This window comes from Clupea harengus, chromosome 7, assembly GCF_900700415.2.
Source record: "Clupea harengus chromosome 7, Ch_v2.0.2, whole genome shotgun sequence".
Lineage (NCBI taxonomy): Eukaryota > Metazoa > Chordata > Actinopteri > Clupeiformes > Clupeidae > Clupea > Clupea harengus.
This window is the reverse complement of record NC_045158.1, coordinates 27,212,351-27,236,324: the sequence shown is the minus strand read 5'-3', so window position 1 is coordinate 27,236,324 and position 23,974 is coordinate 27,212,351. Positions and strand designations below refer to the sequence as shown.

At 42.1% G+C, this 23,974-nt stretch overlaps 2 protein-coding genes across 3 annotated transcripts in view; one reads left to right on the top strand and one right to left on the bottom strand.

Annotated features, from left to right (window-relative positions):
• Nucleotides 1-1,733, top strand: part of LOC122132998 (solute carrier family 22 member 6-like) — a 1,885-nt gene extending 152 nt beyond the window's left edge. Inside the window, exons 1-2 of the mRNA XM_042708152.1 lie at nucleotides 1-43; nucleotides 485-1,733. The exon at nucleotides 1-43 is cut by the window's left edge and continues 152 nt beyond it. Of these exons, the coding sequence (XP_042564086.1) occupies nucleotides 1-43; nucleotides 485-560 (119 nt within the window). The 3' untranslated portion in view covers nucleotides 561-1,733. The remainder of the gene's footprint in view (nucleotides 44-484) is intronic.
• A 329-nt stretch (nucleotides 1,734-2,062) lies between these two features.
• Nucleotides 2,063-23,974, bottom strand: zgc:110239 (uncharacterized protein LOC550326 homolog). Of its 2 annotated transcripts, XM_031570983.2 has the most exons (11): nucleotides 23,722-23,974; nucleotides 23,194-23,253; nucleotides 22,791-22,883; nucleotides 22,107-22,279; nucleotides 21,697-21,946; nucleotides 20,848-21,043; nucleotides 19,604-19,791; nucleotides 19,244-19,335; nucleotides 18,044-18,205; nucleotides 17,251-17,440; nucleotides 16,555-17,019 (listed from the first exon to the last, which is right to left on the bottom strand). In XM_031570983.2, the coding sequence occupies exons 1-11, from the start codon at nucleotides 23,765-23,767 to the stop codon at nucleotides 16,832-16,834; spliced, it is 1,638 nt and encodes a 545-aa protein (XP_031426843.1). In that variant the 5' UTR covers nucleotides 23,768-23,974; the 3' UTR covers nucleotides 16,555-16,831. The 2 variants fall into 2 exon arrangements, with proteins under 2 accessions (XP_031426845.1, XP_031426843.1); XM_031570985.2 differs by lacking the exons at nucleotides 16,555-17,019; nucleotides 17,251-17,440 and adding an exon at nucleotides 2,063-2,128.

Genomic DNA, 23,974 nt, shown 5'->3' with positions numbered 1-23,974 from the left:
CAGCCAATCAGCCGCTTCCAGATGATATCCAGGACATCCAGGAGTGAGTGACACACCCATTACTACAATCATTAACAGTCGCAAACATGTTATAGTAATTTTACCTTACCAAACTAACCATAGTGCCTTATCAGACAGCATGTCATAGTCATTTTACCGTACCAAACTAACCATAGTGCCTTATCAGACAGCATGTCATAGTCATTTTACCGTACCAAACTAACCATAGTGCCTTATCAGACAGCATGTCATAGTCATTTTACCGTACCAAACTAACCATAGTGCCTCATCAGACAGCATGTCATAGTCATTTTACCGTACCAAACTAACCATAGTGCCTTATCAGTCACAATCCTCGTAGAGGTGTTGCACTAACCATAGTGTGGTAGTGTTGCACTAAGCATAGTGTGGTAGTTGCATGTATTCATCTGTGTGGTTGTTTCATGTATTCATTTGTTTCTCTCGCTCTCTCTCTTCGCCGTAGACCCGCAGTGGGAACCAGCCAGTCTCACAGGACATCGGAAGGACAGCCGCTACAGGACTTAACATCCGGCTCCTGACAGACATCAGTGACACACACAAACACACCCGAGCATCAGCGAGGGGTTGGGGTTGTCACAGCAGGGGTTACTGGGTGAATGACAGGAAACAAAAGGGGTTGTGGTTGAATCCAAACTGATTGAGAGCATGACCAAGGCATGACAGCGTGATGAAGTGGGTGATAGAGTTTGTAGTAGGGAATTCTGTAGAGGCTCAGTAAAAATACAAAAAATACTGCTCTGTGTTAGCGATCCAGCTAATACTGCTCTGTGTTAGCGATCCAGCTAACCCTACACTGTCTGGGCCAGCAGAAAATGGAGCAGCGAAAGATAACTAGCCCGCTCACATTCTCTGTGACCTTTGAAAGCAGGGAGAACATGCTGGTTGCCTATGGTCATTTTTAATTATTTTACAAGACAATGAGGGGAAAAACACTAATTTATATATATTTAAATGGCGGATAGCGAATAAATATAAAGGTAATGGTTTCAGAGGGTGAATAGCGAATGAATACAAAGGTGATGGAGAATTAGTGAAGGGTTCAGGGGAAAGGTAATGGGCTTCAGTGGTGTGTTACTGTCAGTTAAGGTCCTGCCATGGCTTTGCTTCACTCACACACAAGCTGGTTGCACTCATAGCTGTAGCAGTGGGCTGTGCAATCCTGTATATCTAGATCACTCATAGCTGTAGCAGTGGGCTGTGCAATCCTGTATATCTAGATCACTCATAGCTGTAGCACTGGGCTGTGCAATCCTGTATATCTAGATCACTCATAGCTGTAGCAGTGGGCTGTGCAATCCTGTATATCTAGATCACTCATAGCTGTACCACTGGGCTGTGCAATCCTGCATATCTAGATGTGTGATTCAAAATGCTAGGGAAGGCCATGACCATCTGGGTGGTATTTCAAGTATGTGGTTTAGTGACTAGCCCGGACAAGTTTCCTCAGAGTAAGTGATACATCTTTTAATAGACGAGCCCTAGCCCTTACTGCTTACTCTGAGGTACTTTACGAGGGGAGGACCCCCACCCTGAACTGTTTAGGTTTAACACACATTGTGTGGAGAAGTGATGTTAGTGGAGATTTAATACAGGGTTGGTATGGGAGATAATGTATGTAATTTGTTTGGATGTAAAGGTTCTTTAGGGTAGGAGATTATGTATGTCATTTGTTTGGATGTAAAGGTTCTTTAGGGTAGGAGATGATGTATGTCATTTGTTTGGCTGTAAAGGGGTTAGGGTAGGTCTGAAGACATGTTCCGAGGCTGATGCAAGACTGGAAGGGGATGATAGGGCAGTGACAGCCCAACACCTAAAGGGGTTTTTGAGGGCAGCAGTGTTGGAGGTTTATTGCATGGGGACCGGCGTGCAAGGACACACCAGGGCTTTGATATGTACAATATGAAACCAATAAATACGCCAAACACTTCAACACTATCTGCCTGTACTTGTTTATAATGGAAATAAATTGGAGCGCATGTGTTTGTGAGAGTAAGAGTGACAGTGTACAATAAGGACATCATCCGACCAAAGAGTTTTATATAAAGATCACAGTCAACTTTGAGGTGTTGTAGTGGCATAAACCATTCTCTAAACACACACACACAGACAGTTAAAGACACAAACATGCAATTCTGTTTACAATAACTGAGCGCAGAACAGCAGAGCATGATGGTGAACTGGAGGGAAAGCTACACGTCGCCACCTGGTGGTTGCATTATAAAAAAATCTGTTTACAAAGGACAATTCCACAAACCTCTCTAGCGAAACGATTAAAACTCAGTGGAGCTTAGTCACAGAAATCCCTAAAAATATAACAGGTTTGATGGAATTTCCTCAATCATTTCCAAAATACCAAACGTATTTTGTTCTTCAGAGTTATAATTTAACATCAGTTAATGTCTGAAACTAATGACTGGGTGATATAGGGTGAAGTAATGCAAGAGAACTTTTCTGCTTAGCAATATTAATATTTAACTGTTCTGTCGAAATCACGGGTGAATCATGGAAACTGCTGACGACAGTACACTCGATGCAAGCGATATATCAGAATATACCCTGGCAACTGTCTATGAGAAAACTATTATAAAACTAACTAATTATTCAGATTGAGGATGGAATTGTGCGTTAAGTTCACCTTGTCTACAGATGGGATATTTGCCAAAAAAAACAAAGGAAGCTGCCTGCACAAGGATGTCCTTAAAAGGCAACCAGACCATATAAGAGGAGTTCTGCTGCATCCTGCCCTGCCCACCTGCATCCAAAGGCAATAACTTACAGTCGATCAAGGGTGGCACAGCGCCTACTGCTTCCTCATGCAAATTTTCAGTTTCCAGGGACACATTGTGCAACATGCATCATTCCTGTATTGATGAAAACTGTCGTTTCATCTTTGTTCCAAACTGCATGAGCTGCCTGTGCCATATTAATATATGCTCCAAATGTGGTATGCAAACCCAGTGATGTAGAAATGTTTTACTCAGTGTAACTGCAATGAATAAATACTTGATAGGTGAAAATTCACTCTAGTTACCTCAGGACTCCGGAGTTGCATATAAGTATATTTATTAGACAACAACAATTGCAATCGGGCTCACTCACAGCACAAGGATGAAAGTGAAGCCATATTAAACACATTGCACAAGGTTTATATAGACAGAAGTTTAGCGTTCAGCAGGGATAACCACGAGGTGGATCTCTGACGTCCGAGGCTCCCTGTCTTGCAAGGATGGCAGTTTTGCACAAGGTCGGAAGAAGCACAGTTCCCTTCTGATCACCTCTGGTCTAAACATGCTCTTGTACATATGCTAAGTGGCACCTAATAATCAAAGTCAAAGTCAAAGTAGCTTTATTGTCAATTACTTTGCATGTCAAGACATACAAAGTAATCGATAGGACGTTTCCCACTCTCCCACGGTGAAACATAAAGTGCACAGGCACAACAGATAAGACAAGACATTTCCTACATATAGATATACATATAGATATAAACATACAGATACACATACAGCAGCATAAGTTTTTTTTTAAAGTGAGGTTATGGTAGTGCAAAAAAGGCAATTTGGTACTGGCAGCAAAAAAACATCCTGTAAGATGTATTTGTTATATTAGTAGTGCAAGTAGAACAGTAAGTGGTTATGGTAAACGTAAGTGATAAAAGTGCAAGAGACAGTTTTGTTTCAGTCCTGAGTGATTTTAGGGGGGGGGGGGGATTTCAGCCTCATGTTAGACTGACAGATATGGCTGGGGGGAGTGAGGGGAGAGAATTTAGCTTCCTGACCAGCTATGAAGCTATTTCTGAGTCTGGTGGTGCGGCAACGGAGGCTCCTATACCTTCTTCCACAGGGGGTAGGAGGCTGAACAGACTGTGTGCGGGGTGGCTGGTGTCACTCGCAATCGAGGTAGCTTTCCGGGTGAGGCGGGTGGTGTATGTGTCTTGCAAGGAAGGGAGTGGGGCACCAATGATCTTACCAGCTGTGTTCACTATGCGTTGCAGTGCTTTCCTGCTGTGTTCAGTGCAGCTACTGCCCCACACAGTGATGCAGCTGGACAGCATGCTTTCAATGGTGCCCCGGTAGATCACGTTCAGGATGGGTATGGGAGCTTTCGCTCTCTTGAGCTTGCGGGGGAAGTAGAGGCGCCGCTGGGCTTTCTTTGCCAGTGATGCAGAGTCGATGGCCCAGGAGAGGTCCTCACTGATGTGCACCCCCAGGAATTTGGTGCTGCTCACTCGCTCCACAGCAGCACCATCGATGTTCAGTGGTGGGTGTTCAGTGTGGCTTTTCCTGAAGTCAACCACAATCTCCTTTGTTTTGCTGAAGTTACACACACAAGCAGAAACACAGAAAAGCCATGTTCCTGCTTACATAAGCACATGATTCATACAAGGTATATATTAATACAAGGCACTTGCATATTTTCTTAAATCATTAACAGTGCTTGGAAATGATCTCCATCAATACTCTATAGCCATATAATGTTTTGGAATCAGCACGAGAGCAGGGCCATAACAGTATCAATTCCACCAGAGGGCTTTTACAGTTGTTTTGCCATTCCATTCCCTCAGAATGCATAAAAAAGTATGACTAATGATGAAGTAGCACAACCCTGACAAAGCAGCCATTTTGGTTTCTTTCACCCGCTTCCAATAATGCCAAAAAAGGAATTCAGTTCAGTCAGGTAACTCTAAGCTTGAGTTAGGTTGTCTGGCGGGAGACTTGGTCAGTGGGTTCAGCGCCCCACTCTGGGTTGTGATCAAAGACTGTAAAATCTGAGATTGAGATATGTATGTCAGCCATTGTTGACACGCTCCACACAGCTTTAGCACAAGCACGTGGGGACACTGGAAGAATGACCTCCACTGTTGCATGTCACACCAGAACCGAGCGCAGGATCATGTACCAGAAGCAGAAATTAGAGGGGTACCTGTTTACCCTGCTAGGGTAAACTCTCTGAATAAACACACTCTCTCTCTCTCACCAGACCCCCACAACACACACACACATGGACAGTAATGCTCTGTACAGTCTCTTCAGAAGGCCCCTCAGACCGTGAGTCAGTAGATCTGAGAGTCCAGTCCAAATGAGACCTGTCTCTCCCACACAGATTAGTCACCCTCCGCTAGCCGTAGCCCCATTCATCATACCCACTACAATACCCTGACCCCGACCCTCTGTCTCTTATCCTCTTACTGTAACCTAAATCCACTTTAGAAACCTCTGGTGGAAAAACGTTGGAAACACTTTACTCAAACCCAGTATCCACAAAGCATTATAAACACATTCATAAAGGGGTTATAAAGTATCATAATGATGGTGCATCATAATGATTGGCATGAGTCTATATAACTACTCATAGATTGTAATGACTGAACTCATAAAGCATTACAATGTTTTAGTATAAGCCCTTAGAGCTTGAAGTATCAGAATTTGTAATTTGTACCTCTTGACAATGACACTGATGGCATCTTTGCCTGATGTCAAATGCTGTTTAGATGCCGAATGCTCTTAATGGAGCCAAATCCAATTTTGGGTTTAATTAATCTGGGCTACCTACGTATAACTACCCAAGGCACTGAATAATCACAACACCTACAAATACAATAGGATGCTTATGTCATCCTCTCCATCCACTATGTGGCGCTAAAGTACACACATAGAAACACATCCATCAAACAGATGTACTTTTGTTACCGGAAATAACATGATGCTCAGGTAGCTATTTTAAATTACATGACATTATCTCTTAGAAAGACATTTGTAAGACATTGACTGATCATTTAAATGACCATCATTTTCCTACAAATGACCTTATTTGCAATTTAGAGAAATCATCTAAAACAAAATATATACCATTCCTGCATGTACCCTCTCTTTAACATTACTCACACTATCTCGCCAAATACCTTCACCACCACTGCTACTACTACCTCTACTGCTGGGTGGGAAACTACAATGAGATAACAACAGAGACCTGAAACCTGGAAGTTTTCCTTCCAACTTGCAGAAAATTGCAGTCAACAGAAGAGCTGGTTTCTGCACGCTCTGTTTGGAAAGTAGCTTACATGTCGGTAACCTAACATTTGCCAAACTGTGTGTAAAATTTGAAAGTTGAAACAGAGATAACGTCTGAAAAGTGAAAACAGTTACGCGCTAACCTATATAGGAATTTCATAGATATCAAGCCAGGATGTTTGATAAACCAGACTGATTCATTTCAATAAAATGAACAAATTAAACATATCAATGCTGTTAAACAGACTAAGGATATTCAAGCACTTAATTCAATTGTATCCGCACAGGCAAGCTAGAAATACTATAACACAGCTAAGAACGGGAGCCGCAGTTAGTATCTCTGACATGTTATCAGACACATGATTAGATAGGAGAAAGTGTCAAAGTAAACAAATACTTCTGTGCTAGATAAACTATTGACACAATGAACATCCAAAGTTCCCTTCGTCAGTGAGGTCCCTGCCTGACCTTGGCAATGTGGCTTCAGGACTGAAAGTTTCTCTTCATCTCAGGTGGCACATGCACTAGAGTGAAGTTGTGATCGAAATGTGAACCAACCCAAGAACGATAAGGGCTGTATAATGTAGAACTGAAAACAGCTGTGGATCTACTACAGCTGTGGAGGACTTACTAATAAATGTAGGCACTACAGAAAAGTGTTTGGCAACTTACAATGACAGTGACTTCTTGACCAGCATCTGGTACGAGGGTTATGAGGGGAACTTATTCCAGTTGCAGTTTAGTTTTATTACAATACTAAGAGTCAGTTTAGTTTTATTCCAATACTAAGAGTCAGTTTAGTTTTATTACAATACTAAGAATCAGTATGCACTTCGTTTTAGGACAGACCATCCACACACAGGACATGAGACGACATACAACAAATTAATTTATTTTAAACATATGTACATTATATACACAAATACATACAATATTTTCAAAAAGGCACATACAAATTGACACTTCTCAAAAAGACTGACCAATCAGAGACACTTCATTCTTTCTGTAAAACACTGTTCCACTACCTGTGGCTCACCACTCCATCGGAAGAGAATGAATGTGTGCTTAAATAGGCTGTGCATCAAGTTCATAAATTAACCTGACTTTTGCATTTGTTTTTTTTTCATAAATAAAGGCTTACAAAAATAATGACCATTCTAGCATGACATTTTGGTAGACAGATTGTGTGGATTTTGAGCAAGTCAAGTATGAAAAATAACCTGTGGATGCCAATGTTATGAATGATGATATGTTTTTCCTGCTCAGTCTTTTGCTTATGTTCGCAAGTGTTATACTCTTCTAAAGTTCACATGTGTTATACTCTTGGTGCCTTGAAGTTGCCGCACAGTCATGTGTGAACTAGTAGAACAGGAGGGGGGCTGAGCACACAGCCCTGGGGGTGCTTGTGTTGGTGATCACTGTGGCTGAGGTGCGGTAACTGATTCTCACAACCTGTGGCCTCCCCGTCAGGAAGTCGTAGATCCACCTAGATAGGGAGGTGTTTAGTCCCAGGTCCACGAGCTTGGAGACGAGTCTGGAGGGGATGATGGTATTGAATGCTGAGCTGTAGTCAATGAACAGCATCCTAACATATGTATTCCCTTTGTCCAGGTGGGAGAGGGCGGTGTGCATTGTTAGGGAGATGGAGTCGTCTGTAGATCTGTTTGGTCAAATCAAATGTTGGGAGCATAATCCTCTTCATGAGGAAAGTCAGATGGTAAAATATCACAAACAATATGTGTTTTGATGAGACATGATCGAGTTATAACATCCTCATCCAGCAAGTGGTGTACTTATCATGGTATGCAGGTCCCCACTCTGGCATCTCAAGGCAGCAGTCTCTGCAGTAGTGAGGTGGTGTAGCACAGCAGTAATAGAGAGGTGGCACTATGGTCAGTTGGTCCAGAAGGAGAACAGGTCATTGGCAGTCCTGTCGGGTTCAGTCTTTTCCATAAGCATCTGGAAGGAAACAAACTGGATGATATCATGTATTACTCTTTGAACTTATCCATCAACTATTAATTTATACTCCATGTAAGACAGCCAGAATTTGTGGTCTTTGTGGTCATTCCGTAATCTTGCAGGCCTTTTTCAAAACATTAATCTCATGTTGGCTCGGACTATTAAATAAAAGAAAATAAAGGTGGTGACTGCAATGGCAAGATTCAAAAACAGTTTTAGCATATGGGTTAAGAGGATTATTGTTGCCATGTTCTTAAAGAAAACACATTTAATGCCTTTATTGTCTAAGATTAAATTCCTCAAGACTAACACAAACACAATTAGAATGGCAATGTTGTTTCTATGTTGCAATTTTATTCTAACCTTATTTTCTGTCTTATTGGAAAATAGTGTGTTACTAAAAGTATGAGATTCTGGCTGTTCCTCAGGATGTTCTTTGCAGTATATCACTCATAGGAACCACAGGAACCGCCAGAATCTCATGCTTTCGGTAACACACTATTCTCCTACAAGACAGAAATATGGTTAAAATCTAATTCAGTCAGAAACGGAGTGGTAAAAAGGTAGCTCGCCATCACCATTACTAATATTAATATATGGCCATAAAAGACATTCAGACCAGTCTGATCACACAATTACTGCCACATAGTTGGCTTTGTGTCACGTCTCGTCCTGTTCGATAGTTTAGATGTATACTGTGTTGTCATTATTTATGTTCTGTGTTGTGTTTGTTTACTCATCTCTCCTCTCGTTTCAGACATGTCATGCCCTACCCTTGTGTGTGCTCCGCCTTGTTGATTGTCTGCCACGCCTTGATTGTTTTTACCTGTCTCTCATCACCTGGTGTATATAGTTTGTGTTTCCCTGTCTCTCATTGCCAGTTCGTCTTAGTCTCTCCATGTTTCTAGCGTTCCAGCGATTTCCCGTGTTTGATAGATCTCCTGTTGCCGACCTCTGCTTGTTTTACCGATTACGCCTCTGCCTTTCTCCTTTCGGATACCCTGCCTCATCTTGGACTGCCTACCCGTGTACCGACCTCTACCGCATGCCCAACGGATTACGTCTCGGCCTTTTCCCTGTCTGGATATCGTGCCCCATCATTGACTGCCTTCCTGTTTATCGACCCTGGACCGATCTGACTACGAACTCTGCCGCCGTCTTTCTTTGCTTGGATTTGTATACTTGTGTATGGACTGCCGATACGTGTACCAAATCCGAAACAGTAAAGAGATTTAATTGCACATACCTCTGTCTCCTTGTCGTGCGTTTGGATCCACAGTCTCTGCTGAAAGCATTACACTTTGTTCCTACAGAAATACAAACATTATGATCAGAAAGGCAATAAAACCTGACACATATAGGACAGAAAAGGACATAAGCTTTAGTGAATAACCGTACCTCTGTTATAGTATGGCCTGAACTCTCTTGTGTGTCGCTTTCCAAATCTGTGTCCGCTAAACACATTTGAAGAATTGAAACAGACAGCAAAACAGAAATGTTAGTTTGCATTTAATATGCATTATCATGAAGTAAATTTTCTGGACTGATCATTACAATACACCAGTAAGAATCAATTCATACAAAATAACACAAACAATTACCACAAATATTAAAAAGATGCGAGTATGTTTGTAAACAAAAAAAAGTTGAGAGAATCATATGCTTGTGTCTTTATCAATATTCTCGACAATGGCAATCATGATAACAGTATGCCTTAATAAAAACTATAATTTAATAAGAAACATGAACATTCTTACCTTGTCGTACTTTTCTTTTCCTCCATCTAAAAACCACAGCACCAGCAACCATAGCAGCTAGGACTGCAAAGCCAGCTATGATACCAGCTACAATGGCAAAAGTGTTTTGTCTTTGACCACAATCAGTGTCATAAGAAGATGATCCTTCTCTTAGGACAACAAGTCCAATACACCTACAGAGATCACATAAAAAGTTACATTTTAGATACACGAGTAAATAACTTAGTGTATAATCTTTGCTAAACATTCCAGGTGAATGAACATACTGTGTGTGTGGTCTGCATGATGGGAATGATCCATCTGAGTATGTGTCGCCTACACAGTCACCACACACAGTATCTGTGGATGCTGTACCTGTATGGACAAACAGAAATAAAGGAAAACACACATCATCCACTATGGACACATGTTAATGGTGATTGTCATTTTTAATACCACAGATGAATGGAGACTCCGTCAGAGAACAAGCTTTTATTCTTTACAATGATGTGCATCAAGGGAGAGAAGAATGTTTCACATGAAGATTCACCCACGTCTCTAATCAGACACGGGTTGAAACAGACTGAGTTCAAGTATCCTACCAGGTGGACAGAAGGGGGTGTTAATCAATAGTCCCAACCCTACATGAATATGTATGAGACGACTACTCTGATATAGAAACTGCCATAATGTCTGCTCACAGAGAAGACAGAAAATAACAACATAACAGTCTCACTCTGACCTTGCAGGCGTCGGGAACGTTACGAAAATTAATTCCACTTGTAGCTACCTCTACTGAATGATGGCCCAACGACTGATGTGACTGATGACCGTTGTGTTTATTACACTGAAACAGGTCACACTAAAGTGCAAAACAACATGTGTACGACGCATTAACTCGCACACCGTAAGAGCTTGTCATCTCTCTCTCAGTAAAGCAGCAAACCTTGAAATGTCCAATCCAAAGACCACTCCTGTTCATAGAAAATTAACGTGGGCTACAGTTTGTCACAGCGCTTTCCAGCGGGAAACGTATTTACCTGTAAACATCCTCTTTTCCTCAGGTCACAGGTCATATTTGAACAAAATAAAAGTCATAGTACCTAAAATTCACTCAATAAAAGTCCTTTGTACTACATTTACATATACAAGTATAAAATTGCACACTAAATAAACAGGGTCATCTACACAACTACCCCTGTGAGCTAGTTTGCAAAGTTTGACATGGAGGACACAGACTTGACCAGAAACTTTTCTGTTTGAACTTGTAATTAGAATACACACATTAATATAGTGAAGAATCATGATAGGAAATAGTGAAGAATACGGATTGAGAAATAATGATTCAGATTCACAACTCTTTCAGTGGCTAACATATTATTGCATCGTGTTGCCTTTCTTGTGTTCCTGCATCAGTGAGTGTGTGTGTGTGTGTGTGTGTGTGTGTGTGTGTGTGTGTGTGTGTGTGTGTGTGTGTATCCACCTCCTCTTCTAACTTTGTCATTCTGTCTCTATAGGGTAATTACAGAGGATTGTCTAACCTGTCTGGTTGACGTACTGCCCTGGTGAGCACTTTGTGTGTTCCACAGCTCCTCGGCAGCCATCTTTGATCGGGTCAGTACAGTAGTGACCTTCCAGAGGCTCACAGAGTGTGTCTGAAGTGGAGCTGCACGCCCTCTTCACTCTCAAACCTGCACCTATATTAGGATATACATTGATTCCAATCAACAGCCCAAAGAATTGACATAAATAATATACAAAGAATGCACAAAAAATAAACTAATAAGGAAGGCAAAACAAAACTGCTGCAATATTTGACTTACTCGAATCACAAACTGTGCAGGATGTACAGGACCCCGGCCCACTGGGTGCATCAGTGTAGGTAGATGACGGGCATAGAAGACATCCCGTATTGATGAACTCAGTGCAGTGTTCCCCCACATAATAACCTTTAATGAGTAAATAAGTAGTCAATACATCAATCAAACATGGGTTTATCTCCTTGATCCAACATGAAGGAAGCTCTAACGAAGGAGCATGTCATGTACTATGACACAGTTACTACTGCTACTTACCAGGACGACACATAGGGCAGCATTCCTGCCCTTTAAGATATTCAGCTCCACCACAGGCAGGAGAGACCCCAGACACGGTCAGCAGGATCATCAGAACTATAATCACCAACTTCACCATGATTTCCTCTTTGGATCCAGTTGACGTAAAGATGGCGTTTGCAACGCTGTTCGACAACCTCAATCCTCAGAGTGACAACCTCAAGTCACAGATGACAACCTGTCAAACCAATAAAGACAGTTTATTACATTTCCCTCTTAATTGTCTTATTTCTTATAGTACCAACTCCTACAAATGCATACGTTTCAGATTGGTAGAAGTTAGAATACATCATATGGAACGGTCTCACGTAGCATACAAGTCAAACTGAAATCGATATAATTTGGGACCGGTTTGCGAGGCAGCATGTACATTTTTCTTTTTTTGAATAACAGTAAATTCTCCCTATCCGGAGTCCGTTCTCTAAAACACGGGGAATCCCATTCAATTTAGAATCCGCATTCTTACAAAGGAAAAGCACGGCATATAAATTATATTAAAGCAACATTCTTGCAGACATGACAACTTTCAAAATTTATTAAAAAGTTATTTTCTCACTGAACAGCAATGGCTACGATCACCCAGTCCCGCAAGTACAAAGGAAAATATATAAGCAGACATTTCAAAATGACAAGTTATTAAAAACTATCATTATTCATATAGGTTAACATTGTTCAAAGGGAAAGGATTGCATCAAATTTAAAGTCACCTAAAAGTACCATTGTAACTTAGATCGCATTACCTTCTAGAGCATGGACCTAGGCTTACGCAAAAAAGCCGTGGCAAGGGATCGTTGAATGATTTGTAGTATTTTCTCACGTTGCGTCACTTAACTCTTCACGCATTTCCAATAGAAAACAAAGCTGCGGAGTAGGGCAATGTGCGCCCGCTGACGCGAGAGGAATATTAAAATAAGCCGGAACCTCAGCTTGTCAACACTTCGCCCACATGTTTGTTATGTGGTATCTTACCCTAAATAAGTACACAATAAACATAGTCCTTGTTCCAAACATCTTTAGTGTGCTGGGCAAACATGTGCAAAGTGCTGGTCACGCTGTCTCTCTAATGTTAAAATCACTGGCAAGTCAGTCATCAGTCATCAGAAGGCATACGGAAATCTCTATATCTAAACTAAACGAAACTAAGTAACCTTATTTAAGGAGAGACCATACCCCTCTCAGCCAATCAGGAGCCGTTCCTTCGGCGTTCCTTCTGGTCAATCAACACGTGGTACACATCCTTGAACATGATGAACCTGATCAGCATTCCAGGAATTCCAGCAAAATATGTGATCACAGTGCCGTTATGGTAGGTTTCCATTACAGGCGAAATTGGTGTGGTGGTGTTTCAGTAGAACATGAGTTCAATCAATGTTAAGCTCATGACTTAATGAGTTTACAAAACAAAATACTTTTAGACAAAAGAAGATGTGGCTACCAGTATATTGAAAGAGCTGGTGACTGGCAATCTGAGAAGATGGATGTGGTACAGAGGCACCTGCGATACAAAACCAACACACCTTTGTCAAATACAACAAACTGCTCCTCACAGGCCTCTAGATCAGGGGTTCTCAAACTTTTTGGGGCCAGGGACCCCTCAAAGGGTAGAACATTTTCCGAGGACCCCCTCATAATCGCATCCCAAATTAAACCATATAGGCTTATAGCTATTTGTAATGTTTTATGCTTTTGGACTCTTTTACTCTAAAATCATACAGTACTAATATTACAAGAGTTTTAGATAACCATTGTATTACATTTGGCATTACTTGACAGTATGTAGGATAGATTTGTAAATTAATTTTTGGAAAATGTGCTGAGAAGCTAAATAATGTTGGACCAAATATTGAACCAAATATTGATGGATTACATTTTTTTTATCAAAGCAGATTGTAGGGTTTTCCAATACAACTCAGATTGTAGGGTTTTCCAACGGAGGTGATTCTGAAGATTTATTTTTAACAAAGACATTAACAAACATGAAATATCCACCTAATGTTATCAAAAACTGGTATCCCAGACTGACACTCCGTACAAATCTCTGTACAAAAAATATGATAAACTCTTTTCAGTGGTGGTGTTGTGTGTGTGTGTGTGTGTCATCAATGAGAAGGGTGTTCCTGTCTCTCAGCACATAGTTTGTCCAGTGCAGTTTATTTACCCGGTCTTGTTGTCACTGAACGATGGCAACCTTTGGAAACCAGAAATCTGCAGTTGTTTTATGGCTGATGTGATGAGCGCTTGTCTGTATTAGCGTTGTCACGAACACTTAACAAATGGCATTTATATTAGTATTACCCTCCAACAAGATACTAATGAAAACAACATGGTGACATCACTCCATTGATTATACACGTATAGCGTTTTCTTTCTAGAGGTTAATTTTGACAATGAACTGGGCTACGTTCTTGCAGCCAAATTGGAAGCTAGATCAACGTCTTAAACGAGAATAGCTACATGCAATAGGGCTAACCTATCTTTAAAAAAGGGCCTTCTGCAACGATAAACACGACCCGTACTGATGGAAGATTAAATGCATCACTTGCAGATTATGGCAGTTAACATTACTAGCGTGAAAAGTGCGGTTTAGTTACGTTAACCACACTGCAACATGATCATTGTACTACGCATAGTCAAAATTCTGTGATGGGGAAAATCGCTTGTCGCTAAACTAGGCTAAGGCTACTCGTGTTAGGCTGTATATGGGTGACCTTGGGGGTGTTCATGTTTTTAATTACAAATTTGCTAACCTGTCGTTCTTTGAACTCTGAAAAGTTCGGGGTGTCTGTCTGAGAGGTCCTTAGCCATATTTGACGTGTTACCTCCCTTTGCCTGAGTGGCTTTGAAGCATGTTTTACAGACGGGTCTCTGTGTGTCGATGGGCTTTCCTTCACAGTCTGCTTCGTATCCGAAGTACTTCCAGAACTCACTTATTTTTTTAAAACAAGCCGAGGACGGTCGGCCAGAGCTCCTGCACATGAAGCCACGTCTCCCCTGAAATCACTCGCTGTGAGTGAAAGCTGTCTGTTGCATGTGTGAGAGTTGGGCAGCCCCGCCCTTGCAGTCAATGCGTGCAGGCAGCCTGACAGGGAGCGGAACAGTGAGTGCGCTCTGATTGCGTGCTATTTTAATGAAGTAACTATACTTATACCTTTCAAAACTGGTCTAGTATCGGTACACCGTGTAACATTAGTCTACATGTTTTGTATACTGTATTGCAATACATAAATAAAAAATTAAATAAAAAATATTAAAAAAAAACTTCGGCAAGGCGTCGCGGACCCCAGTTTGAGAACCGCTGCTCTAGATGTCCATTCTGTGAGTGCACAAAAAAATAAATGTGTTGGACCTGAGAAGTTCCCCCCCCCCCCCCCCCCCTCAGATGGGTGTATGTTCCCAGCTTGAGGGGTGGTCCTATCTCTGTGAAGTCATGGGAAGAAAAATGAAACAATGTGTGGGACTTTTCATAATAACTGCACTACTCTACATTTTGGGACTGTTAACATATTGATCACAACAGGCACCGGTCTTATATCCGCAATGGGGACTGGCCAAAGATCATCCGTGGTGGAAAACCAGACTGCCCAAACACACTTTCCACAAAGAGACTGTTTACATTTTCCTGCCTTCTGTAATATTCAACAGCCGATGTGTTCTGCAGAATGCCTGATAGGGAACAGGGCCTTTAAGGACACAGCAAAGAGGCCTTGTTTGAATTTTATCTATAGCCTAGCAGGCTAATGATACACACCCAGGGAACTGGACACAGTGAAACAATATTATGCAAGTGATTGGGGATAAATTAATGTGATCAGAAGTTGCCAGACAAAATGCAAGGAGCTGATGCTCAGGACTGGTTTCGTACCCTGTCTGGAATGTTTTCTTCATGGAAAGAAATCTTTATGGCTTTATCTTTATGGTGTAGCGTGTCACAGAGGCTTCCGTTTACTTACTTAACACACAGTGTACAAACCCACCGTGCAGTTCAAAACAGTTGGCCAATGCTCACAACCATAAATCACACTGCTTATTATTTTCAAGTCTGAAAATTCCCTGTCTTGTTTGACTGTTTAAAGAATTTGCTACTGTCCTCTGGGTTTCACAACGTCAACTTTTCTTCAACTCCCCCGCGTCGTTCTACCAGTGTGGCTCTCGCAGCTTCTGTTCTGACTCGACTTCCTGAGTACATTTTCATGAGCACAAAGTAAAGTAAACACGTTTTTTGATGTATAATGTATGTAATTTGTTTGGATGTAAAGGTTAGGGTGGGAGATGATGTATGTCATTTGTTTGGATGTAAAGGGGTTAGGGTAGGATATGATGTATGTCATTTGTTTGGATGTAAAGGTTAGGGTGGGAGATGATGTATGTCATTTGTTTGGATGTAAAGGGGTTAGGGTAGGTCTGAAGACATGTTCCGAGGCTGATGCAAGACTGGAAGGGGATGATAGGGCAGTGACAGCCCAACACCTAAAGGGGCTTTTGAGGGGAACAGTGATGGAGTTTATTGCATGGGGACTGGCGTACAATGACACACAAGGGCTTTGATATGTACGACATGAAACCAATAAATATGCCAAACACTTTAACACTATCTGCCTGTACTTGTTTATAATGGAAATAAATTGGAGCGCATGTGTTTGTGAGAGTAAGAGTGACAGTGCACAATAAGGACATCATCCGACCAAAGAGTTTTATATAAAGATTTGATTTCTTTAATAAAAAGTATCAGTTGAGCTCTAGAATCTCTCATTTCATTTGAAAGTAAGACAGGATGGCAAGCTGTTTGTGTGTCTCCAAGCAGTAGTGGTAAATCTGGACTGTCTTTTGGACAGAGTGACATATGTAATATCTTTAGGACAGAGTGACATATGTAATATCTTTAGGACAGAGTGACATATGTAATGTGACAGAGCAGAGTGTCTTTAGGACAGAGTGTCTTTTGGACAGAGTGACATATGTAATGTCTTTAGGACAGAGTGACATATGTAGCATCAGTTGCTACTCCACAGTTGTTTTCTTTCGTGGACATGAGGATGAAGCCACTGTTGCCCCAGTAACTAGACCAGCTGTTCTTCACGAGCCAGTAGGACTGGTTATCCAGTACCCCATAACCCACCGCAAGCACAGCGTGGTCCAAGTCATCGGTCCCGTTTTCTGCAGAAAAACAGAGATTTAGAAAGTATGTTAGTGGTAGATTAACTAAATGCTGATTCAGAGCGTCCATGGCAGTCAGTGAGAAATCACTGTAGACTGGGTCACAATCCATAGTTCTAGTGCCATGTCTAGAATGTGAACAATCTGGGTCCATCTGTCTGTATAAATGAGTATCTGTGTGTGTGTGTGTGTGTGTGTGTGTGTGTGTGTGAGACCGAGTAAGTGACTCACTGCAAGCAGGTTCATAATAGACTCCGTGACTGTAGAAGGTGAAGGACTTGTGTGCGGCGTCAATGCTGACTGCTGCAGGTCCGTTTTTGAACAGCGCCATCTTCAGGGCTTGTGCATCACCACTGGTTACATTAGTGTAGCTTTTCACATGCGCGGTCAACTTTGAGGTGTTGTAGTGGCATAAACCATTCTGTACACACACACACACACACACACACACACACACACACACACACACACACACACACACACACACACACACACACACACACACACACACACACACACACACACACACACACACACACACACACACACACACACACACACACAAACTCAGTGGAGCTTAGTCACACAAATTCCTAAAAATATGACAGGGTTGATGGAATTTCCCCAATCACTTTCAAAATACCAAACGTATTTCGTTCTGCAGAGGTATAATTTAGCCTCAGTAAAATGTCAGGAACTAATGACTGGGTGATATACCGGGTGAAGAGATGCAAGAGGCCTTTTCTGCGTAGCAACTGCAGACATCAATGAACAGTAATGTTTAACTGTTGTCGCAATCACAATGAAATCATGGTAACTGCTGGCGACAACGTTATTTAAGCAGCAGTACACTCATGGCAAGTGATATCAGAGATCAGAATATACTACGGCAACTGTCTATACATCGTGCTGAATATTTTTATATATGTTTGATGCCTTTGTGCACCATTGCTTATATAAACCATCATTTCCTGGTTGTTATCGATCATCAGCTTCATATTAAGTGTGTGACAACACTCCGTACCATGCCGGTGTAAGACCCATAGTCCTCCGTAGTGCTGATGCCGCCGTGCTTCATGACCCACTCGTATGCCCTCCACTCTTCTCCACCATCACAGCCATTATTCCCGAAGCCCCAGGTGCAGTCCACCAGCATCTGTTCCGACAACACCCGTAACGCCCCCGTCTGCAGGAGGGGATACACCAGAGAGGAGGAGAGATAGACAAAGAGAAGGAGGAGGGAGGGAGGAGAGGAGGGAGAACCCACAGTGGAAATATAATTTTTTCAAGTAATCCTGCTTCAAATAAATTATATTAAAAAAAAAATGAAACTTATGAAACCCTTGCATCAGTGTTTGATGGTCATTTTCCAGAAGTTATAAAAAAAAAAATGTGGTAAAATGCAGTTGCATTTGTGGGGGTGGGCCACTGTAATAAAAAAAAAACATTCAACAAATGTTCCCAAAAATTGGCACAGATGATCTTCAGACAAAGCCTCACAAAGCCATTCATCGTTTACAGCCTATCGAATTCGGCAATGAGGCTACCAAACAGGAAGTGAGCTCATATATCGGCCAATCTTTGGTCACCGGACATGAAATTGGCTTACAGCTATGCCCTTGACATCACGTTTCCCTGGCTGGTCTGCTTGACCCCCCTTGTCGCTGCTTGCAGTTATATTTTTCGTTTCTCAGCATTGTCCCACCTTTTTACGAAAAATTGCTCATAAAAGCGCCTTCATCTTTGACATACACCTTGGCTTAGCTCTGAGTGTCAGTCTTTGTGTGCAGGATTGACCAAACATTTGTTACCGTTACCTGTTGTTAGCATTGATTAACACAGTCAAAACATGTTACATGTATGCAAATTCTCTTTGTGTGTGTGTGTGTGTGTGTGTGTGTTTGTATGAGAGTGTGTATGTGTGTGTTTGTATGAGAGTGTGTGTATGTGTGTGTGTGTGTGTGCGTGTGTGTGTGTGCGTGTGTATGTGTGTGTGTGCGTGTGTGCGTGTGTATATCAGTCTATGTGCAGCCTCCATGTACTGGCACCCTAAGCGGTTGCCAATGCCAACTACACCATGAACCGGCACTTGTTCAAATGTACCTCGAGTGTGCTGCACATGCAACTCAAGGTTTAGGTGCAGGATGAAACTGTGCAGGCATAAAGAGTACCTGCGCAGTAACACCGACTCAAAGGGTTGTTTCACTGACATCAAATCAGTTACCTTTAGGAAGAGGGCCCCCTCTAGAGCACCTGCTGTTGCAAAACTCCAACACGAGCCACAGATGGCTTGATCCTTCACTGGGGTTACAGCACCTACACACGGATGTAGACATGTTCTGTTATTACCCAATTAAGATCACTTATTCCCCAAAAGTTAAAAAGAGAGGCTGCATGAGCTCACACACACGCCAAATGCACACTCCAACCAAGTCCGCATAGACAGACACACACACACACACACACACACACACACACACACACACTGCAGCAACTGGTAACAAACAAAGTAAAAACAACAAAAAAACACATAGAACAGTCAAACTCGAAACACAACCTCTGAAGTATACACATTGCTAGGTACCATAGAGTCTCCAGTCGAGTGATTCCGGCGGGGTGACGCTGAGCAGCTCGAGGGGGAAAGGCAGACCCCTGTTGGGTGTCCGGTGACACCTGCCTCTAAGGACAGCCAACTCAACAAAGGAGCGGTCAGCCAGGTGATTCACAGCAAGGGTGTATGACAAACCCTGCCTGTTCTTGGAGTGCACATATCTAAAGGGGAGAGAGAGGGACAAAGGCAGAAAGGAACATCACATCAGATCATTTGCCCACAAAGGTGAAGCGGCAGGCTGGCCTGCCATCTAGAGGCCTCTCAACAGATTACATTTTCTTTGAAAGTGAGAGGTATGTGTTATTTAAAAGCCAGTTCAGACCAAAAATTCGTGGTAAGATGGGCTGCAATTACTTGAAATCAGCAACTTGTTGCTTGTAGCGTTCAAAATCTTGCAACAACACCAGCGTTTCCATAACTAAGCCTTTGTTTCACCACTTGTAGCCAGATATAAACTAACTAGCTGTGTTAGTTAGCCAGCAAAGATAACCAACTAGCTGCCTAACCAACAGTCAGTCAAATTACATTTGTTTTTGTGACTTTGTTAGCGTACAATGTTTTGACTAATGTTGTCCAGGCACTGGTGTTCTTCAAACTAAGTTAATGAACTTATGAGAGAGACTAATGACTTGAAACAATTCACACCAATGCAACTCGTCCCTGCGGCGTTCTGGCAAATCTTTGGTGTGAATTGGCATTAAAAGAAGCACATTGTGCAGAGTGCCTACTCCACATGCCTGCTCCTGATTCATACAGTACCAGTCAAAAGTTTAGACAAACCTTCTCATTTTTTGAGAAGTTTTTTTCTTTACTTTTAATTATTTTCTACATGGTAGATAACACTTTTTTTGTTTAGTACATCATTCCATATGTGTTCTTTCATTAGTTTAAATGTCTTCAGTATTAATCTACAATGTAGAAAATAATAAAAGTAAATAAAAAACAGTCCAAACTTTTGACTGGTACTGTACATCACAATGACCAACTACCAACGTGTGAGGGTGGGCTTTCCATTGGCTTCCCTTTAAGTTAAGTATATTCACCGTCAACAAAATGCATCAATTTATTCTGATTAAATCAAATCTGTTCCAAACACTAACACAAAAAAACAAACGTAATGAAACTGAAGATCATCTAAGGCAGAGAGAGAAAACTAAAGAGGAAGAGAAAAAAAGGAAGAGAAGAGAAAAGGAACTTCTGTAGTTGCTCCATCTCACCGCACGTTGTGGACGAACGTGTGCTCTCGTTCCTCGTGCTCCTTCTCGTCTTTGTACTGACGAGCAAATCGATCCTTAAAATGCCTGAACAGGTGGTGGGCGTGGCCCACTGGGGATGTGTGGAGCAGATCTCGAATGGGATTGATCAGTAGGCGATGCTCTACTCCGGGACCAGGGAACGAACCACAGGTCATGCCTAGAGAGATCAAACGGATGGCAAGAAGAGAAAAAAAAAAAAAAGTCAGGAGACTGGAGCTCATGAAACTCCTAGAGAAGCACGCATTTACTGCAACCAAAAGCAGCTAGTAGTATTACTAAAAAAAAGCAGCTAGTAGTATTACTAAAAATCCTCACCCAAAACAAATAAATGGTGAAAAAAATGGGGTGTTTGGTGGTTAGAATGATTTGTACATTTTTTTTTTATATGTACTCAGTCAATGTGTGTGTGTGTGTGTGTGTGTGTGTGTGTGTGTGTGTGTGTGTGTGTGTGTGTGTGCGTGTGTGTGTGTGCGTGCGTGTGTGTGCGTGCGTGTGTTCAGTGGGGAGCTCTACAGAAAGTGCCTTCATGTATGTTTAAGAGGCCAAGAAACTGGAGTGTTCAATCATTTGTGTTCACTGTTCAATAACTATAAGCAGGCTTCGCGATATTATGCAAGAACCCATTTTGAAGGCTGTCAGAGTCAAGCCTACACTGTAAAACGGTCTAAATTGACACCTCTGTTACTTTAATGTAGTGTCTTCATGTAAGCATTAGAGAGACAGAGAGAGAATGTAATTGTGTATTTGTTTGTGTGTGTGTGTGTGTGTGTGTGTGTGTGTGTGTGTGTGTGTGTGTGTGTGTGTGTATACCGTCAGGTAGAGAAAAGTCTTTATCCTGGGTGTTTGAGTTGAATTCGGTGTAGTCCAACAGGTACTTGTCGTAATGGGACCCCAGCAGGGTATTGTAGCCCATCATCTCATAGTGAACCGGTGTTGGTGGAGAGGCCCCCCCCTCGGGGCGGGTGATCCACAGGCTGTAGGTGTTTTGTTTAGAGCCGATTTGGGTGACGTTCTGCCACACCTCACACAGGGCGCCAGCAAAATACTCCATCCGCACAAACTACACACACACACACACACACACACACACACACACACAAACACACACAAACACACACACACACACATTAAACATAATCAAAATTCTCTTAATCAAGACTCAGGGCAGGGGGTTCAAAATTCCACACACACACACACCTGAAGTCCACACAGATACACACCTTGAAGGCTGTTGTGTCTGGCAGTGCCCCTTGGGGCAAGACTGGGTCCTCCGTAGTCCCATTGACCTGGAAACACTTCATCACATTCATTTCCGTCTCTGTGGTAACAGGGGTCACCTTATAGGCAACTCCAGCAGGCTTCTGGGAGCTGAGCTGGTAGGTAGAGACTTGGCCTTAAGGTAAACAGGAAGGGGTGAACATGACAGTTAGCGTGTGAAAGTGACCACGTGTTTGTATGAGCTTACAGAAACGGCTGAATCCACCCAAGCGGGCAGCGACTCAATTCCACTTCTCTTATCACTTAACTCTCAAACTTTGTAGAAATCATATACATGTGGCAATCGAACTCAGGCATTAACAGGAACACAGTTCAGGATTTGGGGCTTTTTAAAGGCAATTGTGTGGAGTCATGCCCTAGGGACCAAATGAGGGATTGCAGGGCTGTCCCTCCATTACCCTAACAGATGGTTCCAAAAAATTCTCTGGAATTATGGTGCCAGGAAGTGTAACCATGGCGAATGAGTAGCTGTGCAGAGAGTAACCCTCACTCTCTACTGTCACAGGTTTTAGCCTCCTTGGGTTCTAGGGTACAGGTTTGAGCGCAGTGCAGGCAACTGTGTCGCAATCTCTACTCAAGAGTGCTTCTCTATTTGGAATTCAGAGAGAGAAAATGCGTTTGCTTACCATGATAATAATCAATCCGGCTTCTACTCCCCTTTAAATCAAACCAGGCCTCAAAAGGCTCCTTAATCTCCGCATAAGGAAGAGAGATGACACCTACAAACACACGCATTCACAAACACAAAGTTATGACCCAAACAGACACATCAATCTCAAGGTCTTGCCCAATATTCAAAGATACAGATTTAGGTATGCTACCTGAGGAGGTAAATGAGTGATAAATAAAAGATCAACGGTGAACTCAGCAACATTACACACCTTGACATAAAATGCAGATAACAGTATTGCAGGCTATAAATGATCATGTAAGCAAATGTTTATAGAAGCAGAGCTAGTTGTTTAGGCGGAGAGTTGGCATAAGTGGTAGTCTATATATAAAGCATAGACAAACAGACAGCGGAGAGACCTTTCACGTGATATGCCTGTCCAAAGTCTGGTAGAGTGAGAAGGGGTGTGGCTTTCATTTCTGCAGAGCAAGAACACGAGCTTTTCATCAGTTAATCACACATTTGAGGTCAGTCACACACACCACAGATACTTCCTTTCGATTCCGGGCCACTGATTGCAGACAGGGTTCCAACCTCTAAAAGTGAGAGTTGAACCCTGCCGGAGAAAGTAATAATAACATGCAATAACTATGAAATTACTAAACAGGAGACCCCGAGAACAAAAAGATGTCCTCATGTCCTCATTTCGCTTAAGACAATGGTTGCGCAAAGATATCACAAGGTCAATTCTTCCTCAAAACACACGATCACAGTATTGCACTGATACGTGTATTTGTAACACAGACACAATGTACATTACTAGTCTAACCTCTAGAATTATTCATCTTCTGATCAAGCAATAGTTACATACACTAGCGTACAAGTATCGACAGCACCGCTGCACCATCTTAATTAACCCTAGCCTGTATAATACTCTCTTAACTTACCTTCCACGACGAACAGGAGAAATGCTAACAAGATCTTGGTCCCCATTGTTAGTGTCTGATTACATTAAACCTGCTGAAGACCCAAAGGCGGACGACTGGTCACAAAAAGGGTGTCCTTGCCCAACCAAGAACAAAACTTCAGTGTTAACCTCTTCTTAAAATGTAATGTTGCTTCGCAGCTGCCTGCAAACAATCAATACAGGAGTAAACGCGCGACTAGGTCATATGACAACGACGTTTAACGTCATATCAT